The sequence below is a fragment of the Porites lutea genome, chromosome 13, assembly GCF_958299795.1.
Source record: "Porites lutea chromosome 13, jaPorLute2.1, whole genome shotgun sequence".
NCBI classification, from domain to species: domain Eukaryota; kingdom Metazoa; phylum Cnidaria; class Anthozoa; order Scleractinia; family Poritidae; genus Porites; species Porites lutea.
This window is the reverse complement of record NC_133213.1, coordinates 8472211-8491334: the sequence shown is the minus strand read 5'-3', so window position 1 is coordinate 8491334 and position 19124 is coordinate 8472211. Positions and strand designations below refer to the sequence as shown.

Genomic DNA, 19124 nt, shown 5'->3' with positions numbered 1-19124 from the left:
CAAAGAAAACAACAAACGGCTAAATATCCACACGGTAAAATATCACTTAAAGCAAAACCCCAATCACCAAAGTCGACCTTCTGTGGCTAATCATTTAACAGCCCCCAAACCTAGTACTAATTGCTCTTCACAAACGTTTGCTACGACGTTTACAAACATTTTCCGTGCTTACGGCGTCTTTTTCGTTCTTGTTTTTTCTTTTACCTTGTGTTGAAATGAAAAATGTTGATCGATTTAATGGTTCAGACTTGGCGTGATCATGGGCGCGCCGTGATATTGGATACAAATTTACATAAGGCTAAAGCGTACTAACTCTTCTGCCTGCATTCGTGATATTAACGATATATTTCAATTTTACGGATTTCAGCTCATGATTTTGCCCCTAGTGTTATCGACATACACCGGCATGCGATATTTACACGTGTGAATCAACCGTTGTACCAATATAAATACAACTAACGAAGCCAACTGTGGTGTCAATAAACCGAAATTGCGGTGTATTGTTAGGCCGCTATTCCAATATTCTTTGGTTTGTTTAATGTTTTAACTAGAAAAAATCATATTTTCTCACCTCCACTGAGAAGAAATATCCTTTATATAAAGCTTCAGCAGTCAGTCGCCCTCGTGTCAGTCTGGGGTTTCCGTAAGAAAGGAGCTGCGGTTAATTTGGTCAGCGGAATAAGCTAGCAGGGAGGGGTACCAGAGAAGCAAGAGCATCGTCATTAAACATCATCATCATTGTCATCGTCAACGTGTACTGCTTTTTTAGAACAACAAATAAGTAAATAAATACACGTTGCTATCAGCTTTGCAGTAGTCTATGGACTTCTCGTTTTTTGTTCTTAATATTGTAGCTAATTACATCTCTTTTCTCCAACGTTGACCACCAGCAGGATCTTCGTGCACGGTTTTTCCCTGAAAAGATTTGCATGACTTTGCTCAATTTCTCATGGGACTAACAATCTTCCCTTAAGAAATTGCAAACAAAACTGATTCAAAACTTTGTGGGGAAAACCAATGGAAACGTAACGTGAATTTGGCAGAATTCATGGATCTTTTGGATCTCGGCAAGTTTAATAATTTGAAGGCGTTATTTCCAGGTCGATGTAAAAAAGCTGTTCAAAAGTTTTTTTTTCTGAAAAGGTCAAACAATTGTTTCATTATTAAGGGAATTAAAATACTACATCTCAAACAATTTACAGAGGCCATGCCATTTTAATATTTTTCGCTTCATGTCTACTTTGGGGGAAATTTTCCAGATTCTGACAATAAATTCAACTATATGACGTCATAGTGACATCGATTACATCATTAAGGGAATCACGTTATGCTTAGAAGTTGTAAATGACGAGTACACGAGTACATTATGTTATCTGATTTTGTTGGCCGTAGGATGAGCGGTTTTCAAATTATAAAGAGGGGGGGGGGGGCGGGGGGGGCTTCGGGGATCCCACGGTCGCAGGAGGCAAAAAAAGGCCTGACTAGGGTTAATACACTGTACATACATACAGTTAAGCTAGAGAGGGCAAAGTTCGCAAAAACTCAGTCCACGGAAAGAACGGTTCAAGAAACTGTATTCTTTTTGCTCGAAGCCTGGCAATTCGTTGTACACGCACGAGTCGATGCAATCCGGAGGCCCGCCTTCAGTTCCCGCCCTGGGCCCAGTTGTTGGAAGACGGATTAGCGCTTAACCCGGGGTTAAATTTAACCTGGGTTCCTTTTTCTTGTGTTCAAAAGCAATTTTCTGCGCTATTTTTAGAGCTTCCAATCATCAACTTGTAGACAAAAAGAACTAAAACTGAAATGCCTTTTAAGCTTTTAAATCTGAATACAAATCTCGCACTAACCCTGGGTTATCCTAACCCAACTTTGAACAACTTGGCCCTGACCGTTAGGTGGATTAGTTCCCGGCAGCACTGAGTTTAAATCTTCGATCATGCTTGTAAAATTGTTAACTCCAGCCATCTGGGATTCTTAACCTTGTTATGTTTTAATCGAAGTATTTGATTCCATACCCCCGAAAAGTTCCTTCAGGACAGAGGATTATTAAGTATGTATAGAATCCCGCTTCATCGGACGTAGATACCGCAAAATTAATTTTCTTAAACACATGGTATCCCTGGGCCTGTTTAGTTTCTTAAATCAAATTGTAGAACTTGTGCCGAATGCAGGCTCGATTACCACCTGCTGTTCTCGAAACCCCCCTCCACGAGCGTCGGTCCTTTAAAAATTGCTGTTCAAGGCCAATCATCCTTTAAACCCTTTTCTCGGCATTATTAATCAAACGCTCTTATTTTCTCGAAAAGTTAGAACAAAATCGATTCCGAATTTCGAGAGTACAATGATCTCCCTCCCTGATATTCCTTTCAAGAGAATATATAATGTGATACTAAGTCTAGCATTTTTAATTATTCCGTAAAATCCGTCTGGTCATGAAGGCCATAGATGGATGAAGGCAATGATTAAAATTACGAGAAAACTTTAACGTCATAGGGTATTAATAGCTAGCCTTTTATATATATATATAACAAATAATTATGCAAAAACTAAAAGATAACTATTGACATCAATTTTCATGGAATTATTCCAGAAAAAAAAAGGAAGTGGTCCAGGGGAAATCGAAATTCTTCACCCTTACAAACAAAAAAAATGTCAGGGGATTTACGGATTAGTTGATCCACCTAACCGCGTGAAGTTTATTGCCAAAATAGGTATGAAGGCTTGTACACAATCAAGTAGACACCTTTTCCGCGAATTATTCGCAACTGACAAACCTAATTACGTCACTTTAAGCTATAAATATAACTCTGGCATTCAGCCTGAATAAAATATCACATAGGTTAGTGTATTTAAAGCGAAACAGGTAAAAGGCTTTTTAACACACAACAGCCACTTTAGGTCCGATATCGTAAAGAACCGAGTTTTGTTTCGAAGGCGCAAGAGAGTCATGAAAAAGGTGAGGTTTACTTACAAAGTTAGTTTTCATACAACACAAACCTGCTTTAAAAGTTAAAATCGGGGTTAGTCTTGAGTTTTCACGGGCGCAGGATTGCAATCAAACGGCCAATTTCCACCTTAATTATTACTCAGTGCCTCAATCACTTCCGGGATATGTTTGATATAGCTAGTGAACGAAACTCAAAATGCCTGTCTGAAAAGTTAAAGATCCATCTGCGATGACATGCAATATTCTTTCAGGCTTTTGGTTTTTTGCAATGATATGATACGACAATTCGTACGTTACAAGAGTTCAAGAAAGATTCATAAATGCAGTAGGCTTCAGAACCATTGTCCTCATTCAAAAGAGAAAGAGTCGCTTTCAAAACTTCGGGGTTTGAGTATGTCGCCGTTATTTCTTTGTACTTAAATTCCAGTATTCATTACTTGTACATTTCACCTGCAATTTCTAATCTGTTAAACAAGAACAAAAAATGTTGCGTTCACCTCGTAAATTATTTACAAGCCGTTTACATGATATTACTTCAGGTATATATTAACACTGCCGTATGAAAGGAACGTCTATAAATTGTAATTTGTTCGCCAATAGCGATCATAGCCTACACGGCTTTGAAGTTATTGAACTCTTTATATTAGTGGGGAGAAGCCCTAAAGCAAAGGAACACTTCTTAATATAGAGCTAATATGTGACCAATAGAGGACCTGGAAATTTATAGAAAGTTTGTAGAATGTTTATTATTTCCTCATCATTTAGTATCATCTTCTTTATTCAGTATTCTGACACTTCGTGGTTTTACAAATCTGAACTCCTTTAGGCAACAGAACTATTCTTCGCCCATTAGTAGTGCATTGTATTTTTTTCTTGTACTTTTCATTTCCATGTCCTGTCGCTATATCATGTCCCGAATTTAATGCCTAAGTTCTTATGAGTACCTAATAAGGAACATAACATGACCCTAATAAAGTTAACCATCTATTAAGCCCCCCTCCCCCCCCCCCCCCCCCCAAATAAGCCTCCTTCCTCTTCACTAATAAATGACAGATTTTATTAATCAATCACGCACCGATCCGCGATGGTTTATTTGCCAACTGGAAGTTCGGATTTGATTCTCATCCTCGGCTGCACTAGCTTCAACCTTCTTGTACTTTAGAACGGATACCATCCTCTTTTCTAAATAAATTAAGCCCTCCCTCCCAAATAAGCCCCCCTTCAAATGGGTTTGAAATAAATAAGCCTCCGGGGCTCCTGCCCTCGGACGTACACGCAGTTTCATACCCCCACTGTGGTAAAGGGGGAGGGGGGATTAAAGGAACCCCTCCCCAGAGCTTTTCATAAGTTGCAGTATTTCGAAACGATTTTGCCTTCAGTGGAAAGTCTTTGATCTTTTCAACAAGATGAGGTACATTTTATTGGTGGTGGCGCTGCTGGAGGCCTGTGACGTCACCAACAATGGTCGACATCTTGGACTTTACCAAGAATTAGAAACTAGGTTAAAACCGCGATAGGCTTGATTTTTATTGTTGAAAGAAGTTGAAAAAACATGCATCTTCACTAAAAAATGGCTTGACCACCTGCTATTTGTGACGTCATATCTCGTAACCATAGTAACTGACCACCGCACCGTCAGGTGCTGATGTGTTTTTCGTCTAGGAAATAACTCAAAAGAGGCCGGGGGGGAAGGGGGCAACTACCCGCTTCCCCTCTTGTACGTCCGAGGGTAAATAGAGGATTTACGGTATGCTTGTTGTTCCACAGCAGGGTCCAGCAGAGCGATACATAGAAAACTTTAAATTGCAAGAGGAGGTGGGTAAAGCTTCACGGACTGTGGAGAAACAAGAAAGACAGATAGAGGCTTTACAGAGTCAAGTAGGAGAAATAAATGAGGCAGGACGTTTGACCAAGGCAAAGGTTGGAACAACTTTACGATATTTCAAGTTTTCTTCTTTCTGATTGAACAAACACGCTGTTTCTAATAAATAGCAATAATGAAACCGAATGTCCCCTTTTGTTTTTGCGCATTCCCTGATGAAAGGAAACTTGATTTTCTATTCAACCAATCTAAATAGAAAGGGTAAAAGGACGAAATAAAATCGAAACAAAACAAAAGAAAACATTGCTTCATTTTTTTTCAGAACATATTGAAAAGAAACTGGAAGTCTGCATTAATCGTACTGCTGTTCATGACAGTAGCTGTTCTGGCAACAATAGTATCTGTCTACATACCTCAAAGGTAACTGAGATGTCGTTTAACATGTTTTCAACAGCGCGTGCTCTTGTTGTCTCCTTTAATGTTACCTGACCTCTAACATTAAAACTGTTTCCCTCCAAAAGTCCCTCAACGAGAACTATTTGAAAAACTATGACATCTTAGGGTACAGGGCATTGTTACTCGCGAATGTTGACTTCGATTTGCCTAGTTCCTAGGCCTCATTATTACGCGCGGGCAAAGCGTTTTGGGTCACGTGGCCCGCTTCAGATACGTCACTGAAGTGAATTTACCGAGAGGGACTGGAAAAACGCCGTACAGGGACTAGGCAAGACCGCGATCTGGCTAGGTTCACAAGGTACTCGACGAATTTTCGACCTGCTGAAAATTTTTACTGGACACTTCGTTCATTAGGAAACGTTCAATATTTTCGCTCTGTTTACATGGAACTGATGAACTAGGTTGAATTCAGTAGCTTTACTACCTGCGTTTACCAGGAGGTCCACTTTAGCAAATACAAAATGGGGTCTTCAAGCTGAACTACCGCGTATTCGAAATTCATGCATTCACGCCTTTGTCGTACAGAAAAATAGACACCGCGCTGGTTAAATTTGTAACCTTTCCGGCAGAAAATGCTTCCCTTGAGCATAATAAGCACACCATTTAAATCATTGATATAATAATATGTCTTGGATTGTAGATATTCTTCTTTCGTGGATGAATCGTCTAGGAATAGATTGCTCAATTCCCTGATGCCTTTTGCACAAGGAAAAGACGGCAAATCATTCCTAAACTTTGGTAAGAACATGCTTGGACTGATGATAAACGTTTAGATGGTATAGTACTGGGTAAAATAAACGATAAAAAGGTTATATGGGTAATAAAGAAATATAAAATAGAAGGATTTCTGTTTAGCTTCGCTATAGTTTATACATGTTCGGTAAAAGGTGGCGGGGGGATGGACATTATCTGGCCATGAGTTCCAGCGATCGCATAAAGCTGGTGAAATTGGAATTATCGACTCGCTAATATTTTTGGCGGTGTACAAAATTAGTAGTAGAATAGGGATGAAATAAACCATTTTTGAACGGGAATCTCGTTGGTGAAAAGTGAAATACATTAAGGTGTTTCGATACAGTTTTTCAGAGGCCATACCGATATTTTTCAATCGCCTTAAAAGTGGTTTTTTCCTTGTCAGATCGCTATAAAATTTTTACCAGTAACTGGCTATGGATTGAGATTTGTGAAAATGTAGTTGTAAATAAAATCGATATTACTATGACAACAATAAACAAAAAACTTTGAAATTGATAAAAGCCGAATTTTGTGTGATCTAGACCTGCTACTGAAAATCCAACACTAGGAACTTAAAGTTTGGTGTTTAGCAAACAATATCCGTAAGAAGTAAAAAATTCTGTATGTTTGAATTCGACTAAAACGAAAATATATTTCAAACCTTAAATTTTCAATAGCGGTGATTGATTATTTAATGAAAACGTTATAAATGACTCAAATTATTCTTAAGCAGCGTAAGAATGATGCTTAATATCATATTTTGATGCTAGGAAATTTTGGTGTACTTTCGTTCACGCGATCTTGAAATCTAACCCGTTTTCTCACCACCTGTATAAGTGTAACTTCATTCAGAATTTGGACTTTTAGCGCTTTCTTGTATATCTCCAAAACGACTCGAACGAATTTTTTTTTAAATCTCTTCACATAATCTTCATAATGTATATAAAAATGTCTGTAACTTTCATTAAGATTGATTCACTGCAACACCTTGAAATTTCAAGAGAAACCTATCCTACGAACCAGTCAAAAATCTGCGTTACAATATTCACTGTTTTGACGTTATGCTAATTTTTCCAAATTAATGCGGACAATACATATATCCATGACTAGTACATTTCAGTGTGAGTATTGTCAATGTTTTACATTCAAAAGATGCGATAAATTCAAACTAAAATGTACTAGTCATGGAGGTATGTATAGTGCGCATTATTTTGGAAAAATTAGCATAACGTCAAAACAGTGAATGTTGTAACGCAGATTTTTGTCCGGTTCGTAGGATAAGTTTGTCCTGAAATTTCAAGGTGCTGCAGTGAATCAATCTTAATGAAAGTTTCAGACATTTTTATATACATTATGAAGATTATGTGAAGAGATTTTAAAAAAATTCGTTCGAGTCGTTTTGGAGATATACAAGAAAGCGCTAAAAGTCCAAATTCTGAATGAAGTTACACTTATACAGGTGGTGAGAAAACGGGTTAGATTTCAAGATCGCGTGAACGAAAGTGCACCAAAATTTCCTGGCATCAAAATATGATATTAAGCATCATTCTTATGCTACTTAAGAATAATTTGAGTCATTTATAACGTTTTTATTAAATAACCTATCACGGCTATTGAAAGTTTAAGGTTTGAAATATTTTTTCGTTTTAGTCGAATTCAAACATACAGAATTTTTTACTTCTTACGGATATTGTTTGCTAAACAACAAACTTTAAGTTCCTAGTATTGGATTTTCAGTAGCAGGTCTAGATCACACAAAATTTGGCTTTTATCAATTTCAAAGTTTTTTGTTTATTGTTGTCATAGTAATATCGATTTTATTTAAAACTACATTTTCACATATGTCAATCCATAGCCAATTACTGGTAAAAATTTTATAGCGATCGGACAAGGAAAAAATCACTTTTAAGGCGATTGAAAAATATCGGTATCGCCTCTGAAAAACTGTATCGAAACACCTTAACTCAAATGTGTTTGTCTCATTAATAAGCTTAGGTGCTATTTTTTAGGGGTTTCTCCAGTTTGACAGATTTTCTAGTTATAATTAGGTGGATGAATATCTTTGTTTTTGACTGGCTAACTATAACCAAAGAAACGCATTTAGAGGTTGATTCATAGAGTCGAAGAAATAAGCGCTAACTCGGATGTGACTCAAAATTACTAAGCCGTAATGTAATTATACAAGTTATATTTCGTCCAACAAATCGTTTCAGTTCCGCTTCACTGAATCATGACTCGCAAATCGTGCATATTAATCAGGAGAAGACAAACTAGCTTTTTCTAGCACTAAACACAATTACTTATTTACTCGACTCCCCACCCTGCTCCTCTACAATTCAGTTATTTCCCTTCTCCTCAAATTTTTATTTTCTTTCTTCTTAAGTCGATTGACTTGCATAACGGTAATTTCCGATATAGGGCAGATACTAAAAACCCTAAACTTAATACTGATAATTACAAGACATTCAGACAATAGTTTCTGACAAAAGAAATCGCTGTAAAGTTTCCCTCAAAACTTTAGCCAGTAGGTATGGGCAAACAATGTGTTTTCCTTTTCTTCAGCAACACCAAGCTTTAAAGCTTTTCTAAGGTTGTTATCCACTTGAGGAAAAGATAGGACAAATCCCTCTTGACCGCCCCTGCCCATGCCCTTAGAACTGTATAACCTGTAATCAAAAATTCTCCAATTTGACGGTTGTTTCCAAATGACCACTTAAGGATTGCGGTCTGACTCTCAGCTTCAAGAATGTCAAAATGCTCACTGGAAAAGATCCTTCCCAGATCTTGATTACGCCCTCTTTGGATACGACATTTTAAAGGGGTATCCACTGGCAACAGGACATGATCCTGGCTTTACACACCCAATATTCCTAACAGACTACACTCCTGAAAAGCAGACTTCTGACTGTCGCTACAGTGTTCCAGCAGGTTTGGTTGTTGTGCCTGATGTGTCTTGTGAAACTACTTTCTCCTCCAAGATTATACGAAACAGACTGGAGATGTCACAGTCCCTTGAGGCAACCGCGAACGTTGAAGGTGCTCCTCTAAGATATTTCAAATAATTATCCATGAATGATTACTTGAATGGTCTTTCAATTGGCCATGATTTAACCCATATTTTAACAGTGACTCTGTAAACTTGTTTTTAAATTCATTCTTGTTTCAGAGGGTCGAGGGAATAAAACTAACGAAACAGCATCGGTATCCATTGCTAAGAATCGGGATGATTTCTTTTGTTTCATTTGTTACATGTCAAATATGATTTCTGAAATTAATTTTGATATAACCTAGGCTGATTCCCCATTTCCTTTGTCTTCTAGCTCGAAGAGACTAAGAAATCCCAGGGGCACCCATCGTCAATTTTCGGAAAATATCTGTTCGGAAGACGATTTGAGATCTATAATTTTCGGAACATTATTTGTAAAATTTCTTGGCTGCCTGCTGCTCCTAGGATTTTCGAACATCTAAAATATGGAAAAATTGCCCATTTTTAACGGATTTTTACCCTAAAAAGGTCATCTAGAATTTTCGTGAGCCTCTTTCCTGGCTGATGTTTTCGAAAAGGTAATTTTGATCCCTATAATTTTCGGATCACTAGACTTTCAGTTAGGAAATCCGAACAGATGAAAAATGTTTAGGGGATAAAAATATGCTTATATCTACCGTTTAAATACTAAAATACGTTTAACAATCTATGTTTAAGTGGTTTTGAACTATATTCTCGTTGGGTGCCCCTGAAAACCGATCGAGAATCAACCTTGGTTAAAAAAAAAAAAAATAACCTGAAAACAAATTTAACCTGTAAAACATTCCTCTAATCCTCACAGCCAACAATGAATTCCAGTATATCAAAATTGGTCTATTTAGGTCTGAAATCACATCATGTGATTCCAAATGGAATTCGCGCGAATTGCCCGTTCAATTTTGAAATCAAACGTATGACTTCAGACCGAATTACACTCCTTCTAGTTCAATTTCCATTATAAATGTGCATCTCTGTTGTTCCTTTCCTCGGAGCATTGTGAAAAGTTTTTCTTGAAAGTAGCGATTTAAAGATTGAACCTCTGCTAAGTTGAGCCTAGTCTCCTTGGCAGCTGTTATTAGGGTCGTCACGCAACGCTCCCCCCCCCCACTAGTGGGCAGGGGCGTTGCGTGACGACCCTAATAACGGCTGCGAAGGAGACTAAGTTGAGCCCTTCTTTCACATACTTTCAATATTGAGGTCTTAAAAATATATACCTTCTGTTGCTGGTTAGCACCGCTCCTTAACTAAAATAAACAGATAAAGATCCCATATCCTGAAAACTTCACTAACATTTAGGGCCTGTTTGGATGGAGCTGGGGGACCCCATGAAGGTGGGATAACCCGCCTGTCCATATAATCTCTCATTTTAATTTGCTCACGTTTACGAGTTAGGTGGGGAGACCCGCCGCATGTTACCTCACCTATCTGGGGTCCGCCACCTCCATGTAAACAGGCCCTTAGACAATATTTTTAAGAAATAGAACCCATGTTGCAATGCATCTTTTCAGTAATAGAACACAGATGACGACAAACGATGGTAAGAACAAAATAGCTGTGCACACGGGTCGCATGCCGGAAGTATGTTAGTGATGCTATGACATGTTGTTTTGAATTCTTCTATGATCTGTTACTGACCGAGGCGAGGCAAAATGAAATGTATTTGTAGTATACAATGAACAGAAAAGCAAAACGAAGAACTTACCACTTAAGGCTGGACTTTTTAAGGATTTTCCAGTTTAAAAAATTTGCATGTCCCTAAAGAGCACCTTTCGTGTGAGTGTATTTCTTTCCGGTCTTTGTAAACAGCTCCTTCTTTTAGAAAAAAAAACAACAAACAAAGAAAAAGATTTGCCCTTGGTATCACAGATTAAGTCATCCGTGTTTATGTACTCTACTAAATCATGGGGAACGATCAATCACAGCACGCATCGGTAGCACCAAGCACATTATAGCGGAGCTCCCGCACGCGAACGGCGCGTGGCCGAGCCCCATTGCTACGATAAATTGGTAACCTATAAAAGCAAGAAAATTTGGTTATGACGTAGCGTACGAACGCCGACCGTCCGTACACCCACTTCATGTAAGCCGATGCCAAATGTCAGGTTATTTTGGCAAGAAAGTGTATGACCACCCGCGTCTTGTGAACCAAAGACATCTAAGGAGTCAATAAAGACGAAAACGGAAAGCGGAAAACGTTTTTGTATCCGTGTTGTCTAAAGTATTAAGTTTAGATTAATTGTCATGTCCACAAATTTGGAAAATAGAGAAAGAGAAAGACAGAGAAAAAGAGAAAGTAAGGCGACAGGCCAGCGAAGCTCAACGAGAAAAAGAGCTGGAGCGAGATAGAAGAAACTAATGGGGCATTTTTGTTGGAGGAACAACATGAAATTTTGCAGCGGCGGTTAGAAAGTGAGAAACGCTAGCGGCCACCAGAGTGAAAATGAGCGATAATGAAAAAAAAGTGAACAAGAACACGTACGACATTTCCTCCATAAAACGTGTAACCAGGAAGTTTCTGGAAGTTTCAGTTTTTAGTCGTGCAAAACAACGGCAAAGAAATGTACAAAAAAGTGTGCTGCACGTGCAAAGTTGCTTTTTTGCTAATTAGACCTATTGTTGTTTTTTTCACCGTTCTCGTTGCCTTCGCCGCTTAGCATTATATGATTTTATATTATGTTTGAGCAAACTATAAATATTATCGAGAGCTTCGCTTTTAGCCTTGGCTAAATCTATATATTATATACGTAACCTTACCTTAAAAATTGCTCTGTCCACCGATGAGCGTGTCAGAAATCACTCTGTAGTAAAATGATTAACTGTTAGAACTAACAGGCTGTTTGCTTTTACCATAGGCGGTGGATGGGGCTTTAAGTTTTCTGCAAGTGCAAGCTACAAAGAATCCGTGGCACAAATGTCGTCTGGAGAGTTCTTGTACATAATTTCCCAAGCACAGTGCCGCTATTACTTCAGCAAAATGGACGTCACCGATCCACCGTCATTTCAACCAGGTTTTGTGCGCTGGGCAAAGACACTTGCTAAACCAGATGCCAACAAAGATGATGTTATTCAGTTCATTAAATACTACGGAACTCATTTCTTGACGGAGGTAACATTCGGAGCAAGATTTACGAAAAACCACAAAGTCAGTCAAACAAAATATGAAGAGCTTAGAAGCAAGAAAGTAAGCGTTGAGGCACAAGCCAGCTATTCAGGGGCCTTTAGTGTTGGAGGGGGATTTTCAATGGATAAAGAACAAAGATCTGCAGCCTCCAATTTTCAGAAGTCAGTGCAAACAAGCACCATCACTGTGGGCGCAGCCCCTCCCAGTAACGGTGACGCCTTGACATGGGCTTCCTCTGTCCAGGAGAATCCGGTGCCAATAACATACTCCCTGTCCGCCATCCACAACCTGTTTACTAAGAGATATTCCAAGCATCTTCCTGGAGTTAACATAGGTGTTGTGAGAGAGAAGCTGATTAATGCATCCACGAATTACTGCCAGGCTTTGAAAGACCAGGGACTGGTAGATTCCTGCGAGGACAGTATCCATCTAGGAACTTCCCTGCAAGGTGTCGGAGTACGCCAATTTGGTAAATGTTATTGGATTTTCTTAAAAATATCTAAAGGTCTAAACTTTTACATCATACTACTACTCTAAGGTCAAAGCTACTACATCATAACGACTCGATAATACCCCACCCAAAACAGGCATATATGAGGCTTGGCGATTATGGATTATTTTGCTCCCTTTACAGACAAGAATTACGTTTCCATAATTGTTCAAGTCTCATCTGATAATGTGTGAACAAAACTGGCGCCAGTAAAACTTTGCTATGTGAACTTCTCTGTTTCAAAAAATGGCCTTTTTTCTTTCAGGCTATAGGCTTTTGCGGGAAGTAGATGAGACTGATTGTAGAGCTATTTGCCTCCTGGAGGAGGATTGTGTAGCAATTCAGCTATTCAAAGGTGAGCTTTGGAAAATGATTGCGTGGAGAGGGTGCAAGCTACTTGATTCTAAAGGAAAGCTACAAGTAATAACAGATGATTCCAAATGGTCCAAAACTGTGGTCTTTCTACCGAGACTGCAAAGAGAAAGGAAAAATTTTATTTTGTCTCAGCTCAAAGTCAAAGCAAATCAGCCACGTCGAGGCGAATATCAGGCCTCTAATAGTACACAGTGTGCTTCCTTTTGTGAAAAAGATGCCTTTTGCCAAGCCTTTGTGATTTGTAAACCCGTGCAAGGAAGTTGGTGTAAGAAAGCCAAGGGCAACTGCCTGCTGTATTCCAAACAGCAAATAACAGCTGTTGAGAAAGATTCCGATTCCGAGCTGCATTTTGTGTGGAAAGATTACACTAAAGTTACAGAGGCAAAATCAGATTCATAAACACATTAATAATCTAACGCCAAAAAAAATGATATACTTTGGATATATTTTTTTGTTTAATTCTAGTTTTGAATTGTTAATTTTTCCGTTAAAGTTGTGAATAATTCATTGTGACAGAAGAGATGAGAATAGGCATATCTTTGGCGACCTAATTGTTTACAGTTTTACTCATTTGCGTTGGAATAAACCCATAGAATTAAGACGTCACCGCGGGTACAACTTTAATTCAAAAGGTAAAAGGGCTGGATAATTTGAGCAATTTTTAGCTCTTTGCAAGAAATAACAAAGGAAATAGCCGTTATCGAAAATTGCAAAATCGCTGGATGCCAAAAGCGTTAATGAGCTCTTACATTCATCGTAAAGTTTCGAATATATGGAAGATAATTCCTTCGAAACTGTTCGTATCGGGCTCATATTTTCACATACAGATAGCTGTAATTGTTATTCTCTTTCCATATTCAGAGAGTACAGGAGAGGTCTTAGCGGTGATCAATTTATCACAACAAGAGTGTTTTATTACAATGACTCTCAAAGACTATTGCTAGTTTTTACCGGGGTTAATCAAATTTACGTAATGAAAGTGCACCTTTTCTGGCTAATTACATTATTAACACTGCTACATAGATTTTGCCGACCCTAAAGGCATAGATATCCATTGTATGCTTATAATATACTTACAACAATAAACCTAAATTCACTGCAAATAAATTAACAAATTTTACGTAACTTTAGAGACCGTACTTTAACGTTTGAGGGTCGGGCTGCCCAGTCTACTTTAACGAAACTCCCAACACCTACCATGCCACTTTCTAAAGTAAGTTGGTGTGCTATTCAGTTCTTTTATCTAATGATGTTAAGACTGGTTTCAATACTGAGTTTACCATACTTCGAAGACGGCTAATTGACACGTTACGATTCTTAGGGTCGATACTTCTGTCTATAGAAAAAAGCTAATTTAAAAATCCGGCCGATTGTTGCCATTCGTTTTTGTTTTCTCCACAAAGTCCAGCCTTTTCCAGGCCCCAAGATATTAAGGCCCGATGCTAAAGTGAAGTCGTTCAGTGAAATGCGATGCGAAACACGTGAAGAGTTATATATTAATTAATACACTTTCAAGGATGGTTCGCACGTGGATAATTTTATCTACTATTACACTGACGGTTTGGCATGGGTCGTGACTAAAATGGATACTTTCAAATCATCAGTCATTTTGTGGAAAAAAAGTAGGTTAACCTGCAGCTAATTGCAACAGAAGATACAACTGTTTTAGACTCAGATGTGTACCCTTAATAACATATCAAAAGTCCCAAAAAGTCCCAGTAGGAGAAGCTGCTTAAAAACGGGATTAACTGAGAGGATTGAGACCTTGCCAAAGGTTTTACTGACTTTAACGCTTATGCTAAAGGCGTTTGTGTATTTAAAATCATTAAAAACGATAAACTTGTTTTTATGTTTTCATGGGGTATCTACCTTCGAGAATATTAAATACTGGGGCACGTTTAACAACCATCGTCGCGTGTGGATTTAGCATAATTATTACAGCGTGTTGCTGTTTTCGCCGAAATGTTTTCTCTGTATTGTGTGTCGGTTTTAAATCTTAGATAACTGAAGAAATTTTGTGTGGGAAAAAAATATGAAGGAAAAACACAATGATCCGTTTAGCTCAGGGGCGCTTACTGGTAAGCTTGGGAAACTCAAGTGACCCAGATTTTGTAACTGTTACTTTGGGGTTTTGAGTCTTCCGTCTCCACACAATTTCCATTCAGCCTAAGAGCTGGAGCTGACATAATCTGGGTCAACGGACAAGATAAGAGTGTCGTCACAAAAACTGAAATTTGAGAAAGCATGGGATAGATTGGCATATCCAGAAAGAACAAGATGAAGATTGTCCACTTTCTATAAATCAGCCCGTTAGTGCAAATTGGTGGGGAAATATAACCACCGTTAAGCTCCGATGGCCCCATACAATCGTTTTATATTTTGGCCTGGATTGTAACGCCTATAAATACGATCCAGGCCTATTTTAAAGGATTTATGAGGAGTCATAACGGTTTTATATATTTCCGCACCAAATTTGCACTAACGGGCTGATTTATAGCAAGTGGACATTTTTCATCTTGTTCTTTCTGGATATGCCAACCTATCCCATAATTTGCAAATTTAGTTTTATAAAAGCAAAGAGGAAATTCCCAGCTCTTGACCTTGACGTTTGCTTAGAATTTTTATAATAGGGAGCACATACGGTCGGAAAAGGTTTTAATGTTTGATTATCGGAGCTGTTTGGACATGAAACCCACGGTCCATGAACCACCTCTCGAGACCTAGTCCATGGACCCCTTCGTGGACCAGGTCCATGGACTACCCCTGTGGACCACCCCTAATTTTTGAAGATAAATTTTTCAAGAGGTCTAAATGAATTTTAGGAACTTTCCCTTTTTAGCTTTACTTCTACACTTTTCAGACGTGTGGAAGTATGGAAGATCCCAAATTTCCTTTCTCGTTCCAAGTCCTACACTTCTCTGAGGTGTGGAAGGGTGGAATAGTCTGAATTGAAGTCCGGATAATATCGCACTCTTCCCCTGTTACTCATTCTTTACTTAGTTCTATACTTCTCCGAGATGTGGAAGCGTGGCAACGTCTGACAAAGTCAGGATTCTTGTAGGTGTAAAGATGTGAAACATCAATATGCTGCGGTGAAACAAAATATCGTACATGTACGTCTGTTAATGTAAATAACCTTGTCTTTCAGACAGTTGTGTGGGTGTTGTTGAGAACTGTAAAAGTAAGTAAAGAATGGCAAGGGGTTCGTGAATGGGGAAAAGTGTCACAACATCCTGACTTTGTCAGACTTTTCCACGCTTCCACACCTCTGAAAACTGTAGAGCTAAGTAAAGAATAATAAGGGGTTCGTGACTTGGGGAGAAGTGTGACATTATCCTGACTTTGCCAGACTTTACCACCCTTGCGCACCTCTGAGACGTGTAGATCTAACTAAAGAATGACAAGGGGTTCCGGACTGGGGAAAAGTGTGACATTATCCTGACTTTTTTTTTCGTCAGACAATTCCACACTTGCACGTCCTCTGAGAAGTGTAGAACTAGGTAAAGAATGAAAAAGGGTTCGGAACAGGGAAAACCTGCGACATTATCCCGACTTTTTCAGACTATTCTACCCTCCCACACCTCTAAGAAGTGTAGAACTAAGTAAAGAATGAAAAGAGTTTCATGACTGGGGAATTAAAGTGCGATATTGTCCTGACTTGGTCAGGCTATTCCACACTTTCATACCTTTGAGAAGTGCAGAACTCATTACAGAATTACATGGGGTTCGTGACTGGGGAAAAGTGTGACAATATCGATTCCCACTTTGTCAGACAATTCACTACTTCCACGCCTTTTAGAACTGTGGAATTAAGTAAGAAGTGAAGAAACTCTGGATTTCATGACTAATTCAACAAATTGTCCAATTTTGTTTTTTATATATATATATATAAAATTCTACAAAACAAATATTACATGTAAAATGTAATGCCAAACAGGTTTCATTAATTACTTTGAATGGCTACACTGAAGAACTTTGTCCAAGGACTGAAAAGTTAGCACCACCTTACAAGATCCTATCATTCACTCTAGACATGGGCTGAACTTGCAATCCAGAGGCCTCGATGACTAATCAAACAGCAAACAGCAGCTGGATTTGATCTTGGTAGTCCCAACTTCAATTCCACTGCACGTTTGTACATTTGTCCCTAGCGAGTAACGATTTCTTTTCGTTATGTTTGTTTAAATTAATTATTTTTGACATTATTTGAGGAACACACACTGTGACTGCATCTCCACTTAATAGTCAACTTTTTGTATTGTTTATCATTTTCAAAAACTATCTTTAGTTATTCTTGGTTGAAAGGGGAAAACAGAGAGAAAAAATTAAAAAAGGGTTCTGAGCCAATGAAACAGTAACTCATGTTGCAAATAATTATATTCCAAAATAATTTTGTGAATGCATTAAATAAAATTTCAGAGATGGCCTAATTTCAAGTATGAATGAAATGGTTTCAGCCATGAAAAGTGTTCAAGCATGAACATTGTTTCAAGACAAAGTAGACACTGGGCTTTGTGGGGACCCAAAGAAAGCTGATATTCAAATTTAAGATTGTGTTTATACATGGCAGTAAATGTTTATTTATGCGTCGTGGTTGTTAGGTCAGGTTGTTAGCAATATAAGAACGTTTGTGAGTGAAATTTATTTTAGACTAAGAAGTTACTGTGGCAGTAAGCTTATATGTAAGGTTTCTTAAATATAAATTGTTTTTGTCTATGGGGAAGATCATTGTCAATCTGTTTGTAGTGGACTTATTTTACAGAAGTCTGGGGGTAAAGACTTCACATATGCCCGGTTTACCTCGGTGTAAGAACCTGTGAATTTTTCTTTGTTTGGCACCTTTTGTATTCCTAGGTTCTATTGTGTTGACTTCTTTGTTTCCATTCCTTTACGCCACTCATGAGTTTTACAAATTGTTACACCGAGGTTGAGCCCATTTACCTGCTGCTGGTTTTTATTATTGTTACAATTATTTTTAATTTTGAGCTTTATTAAGGCAGTGGAAAAATGCTAGTATAGGTAAATGTGATGACCATGATTTGGGTATGCTATAAATTGATCCACCCTAAATAAAAACCTTAGAAGAATGGCAGTGATTACTAGTCTATTTGTCTGATGTCTTGTGCTGGTGCCTTTTAGAAAATCTTGTCTACATGACTGGTACATGAAATTGCAGAGACAGCAGTATTTTATAACCTGTCACAAAGTACCTACAATAACTATTGTATAACTTCAAATAAAAGGCTCATGACTTAAGAAGTGGTTTATATTTAACTATTTGAGAGTGAACATGTTTGCTCACCCCATCAAGAGGAAAATATTTACCAGATTAATATTATGATCACAGCAAAATTTTTCAGCACTTTCTAAAATTGAAAAGGTTGACGAAGACTTTACGCTTCGTCAGCTTCGTCTTGACAAAAAAAATCAAAACTGAATGTTTTAACCATTTTTTTTTCACAAAAGTAAGGTTAATGAATCGATTAATAGAGCGGTTTTCACTTGACTGTCGAAAGTAATTGGTTTTGGTTTTGGTTTTGGTTTTACTACGCCCTTTGGTTGGCTAGTGTATTTACTTTGGTTTTGGTTTTACGACAGTCAAGTGAAAACCGCTCTAATGAGCTGTTTGGAATCAATTATAAAATAAGCTTCAGTGATTCAACTAGAGCTGCTGGTTTCAGCACGAAACGGAGAAACGATAAGTAAAACAAAATGAATTTCAAACGGTATCAAACAGAGATGATAAATACACTGATATTGACGAAAATCAATGATCTTCTCACCTTCTTTCGTCGGTTTCCCGGCCATATTTATTTCAGATTCAGTGCCAGATGAGCCTGCGAGGGTTATCGCTGGTCAAATCACATGTCCACAGGACACCCAGACTCTGTTGGATCTATCTTGTACACAATATTTTCAAATTCAGCTTAGACTTATTATCCCCCTTATTATCGCTGGTTGGATTTGTTCTTGGTAGTCCGGAGTAAATAGCCAACTGGGGTCAAACTTTTACAAGTGTAATTTACAAGTGCAGCCATTGTTTTAGCGTCCGAAAACAATAGATGCACTTGCAAATTACAATTTAAATTGACCCCTGGTTTTCCACTGAGCAGTTGAGGTTCCTAACCTTGCTATGTTTATTTTCAAATGCCT

General features: G+C 38.1%; 1 protein-coding gene across 1 annotated transcript; it reads left to right on the top strand.

The window, feature by feature from the left end:
• The first annotated feature begins 2849 nt into the window (after positions 1-2849).
• LOC140922998 (uncharacterized) lies at positions 2850-14457 on the top strand. The gene is made up of 7 exons (XM_073373050.1): positions 2850-2956; positions 4715-4867; positions 5092-5189; positions 5866-5963; positions 8679-8996; positions 11838-12575; positions 12862-14457. Exons 1-7 carry the CDS (start codon positions 2948-2950, stop codon positions 13368-13370), a joined length of 1923 nt encoding a protein of 640 aa, XP_073229151.1. The 5' UTR covers positions 2850-2947; the 3' UTR covers positions 13371-14457.
• Positions 14458-19124: the final 4667 nt, after the last annotated feature.

What these genes read in the sequence shown, in the direction of transcription:
- LOC140922998 (XM_073373050.1), top strand. An exon ending in GACGTTTGACCAAGGCAAAG is followed by an intron (nt 4,868 to 5,091) that starts GTTGGAACAACT and finishes ATTTTTTTTCAG; the next exon opens with AACATATTGAAAAGAAACTG. An exon ending in CAAATCATTCCTAAACTTTG is followed by an intron (nt 5,964 to 8,678) that starts GTAAGAACATGC and finishes TGACCACTTAAG; the next exon opens with GATTGCGGTCTGACTCTCAG.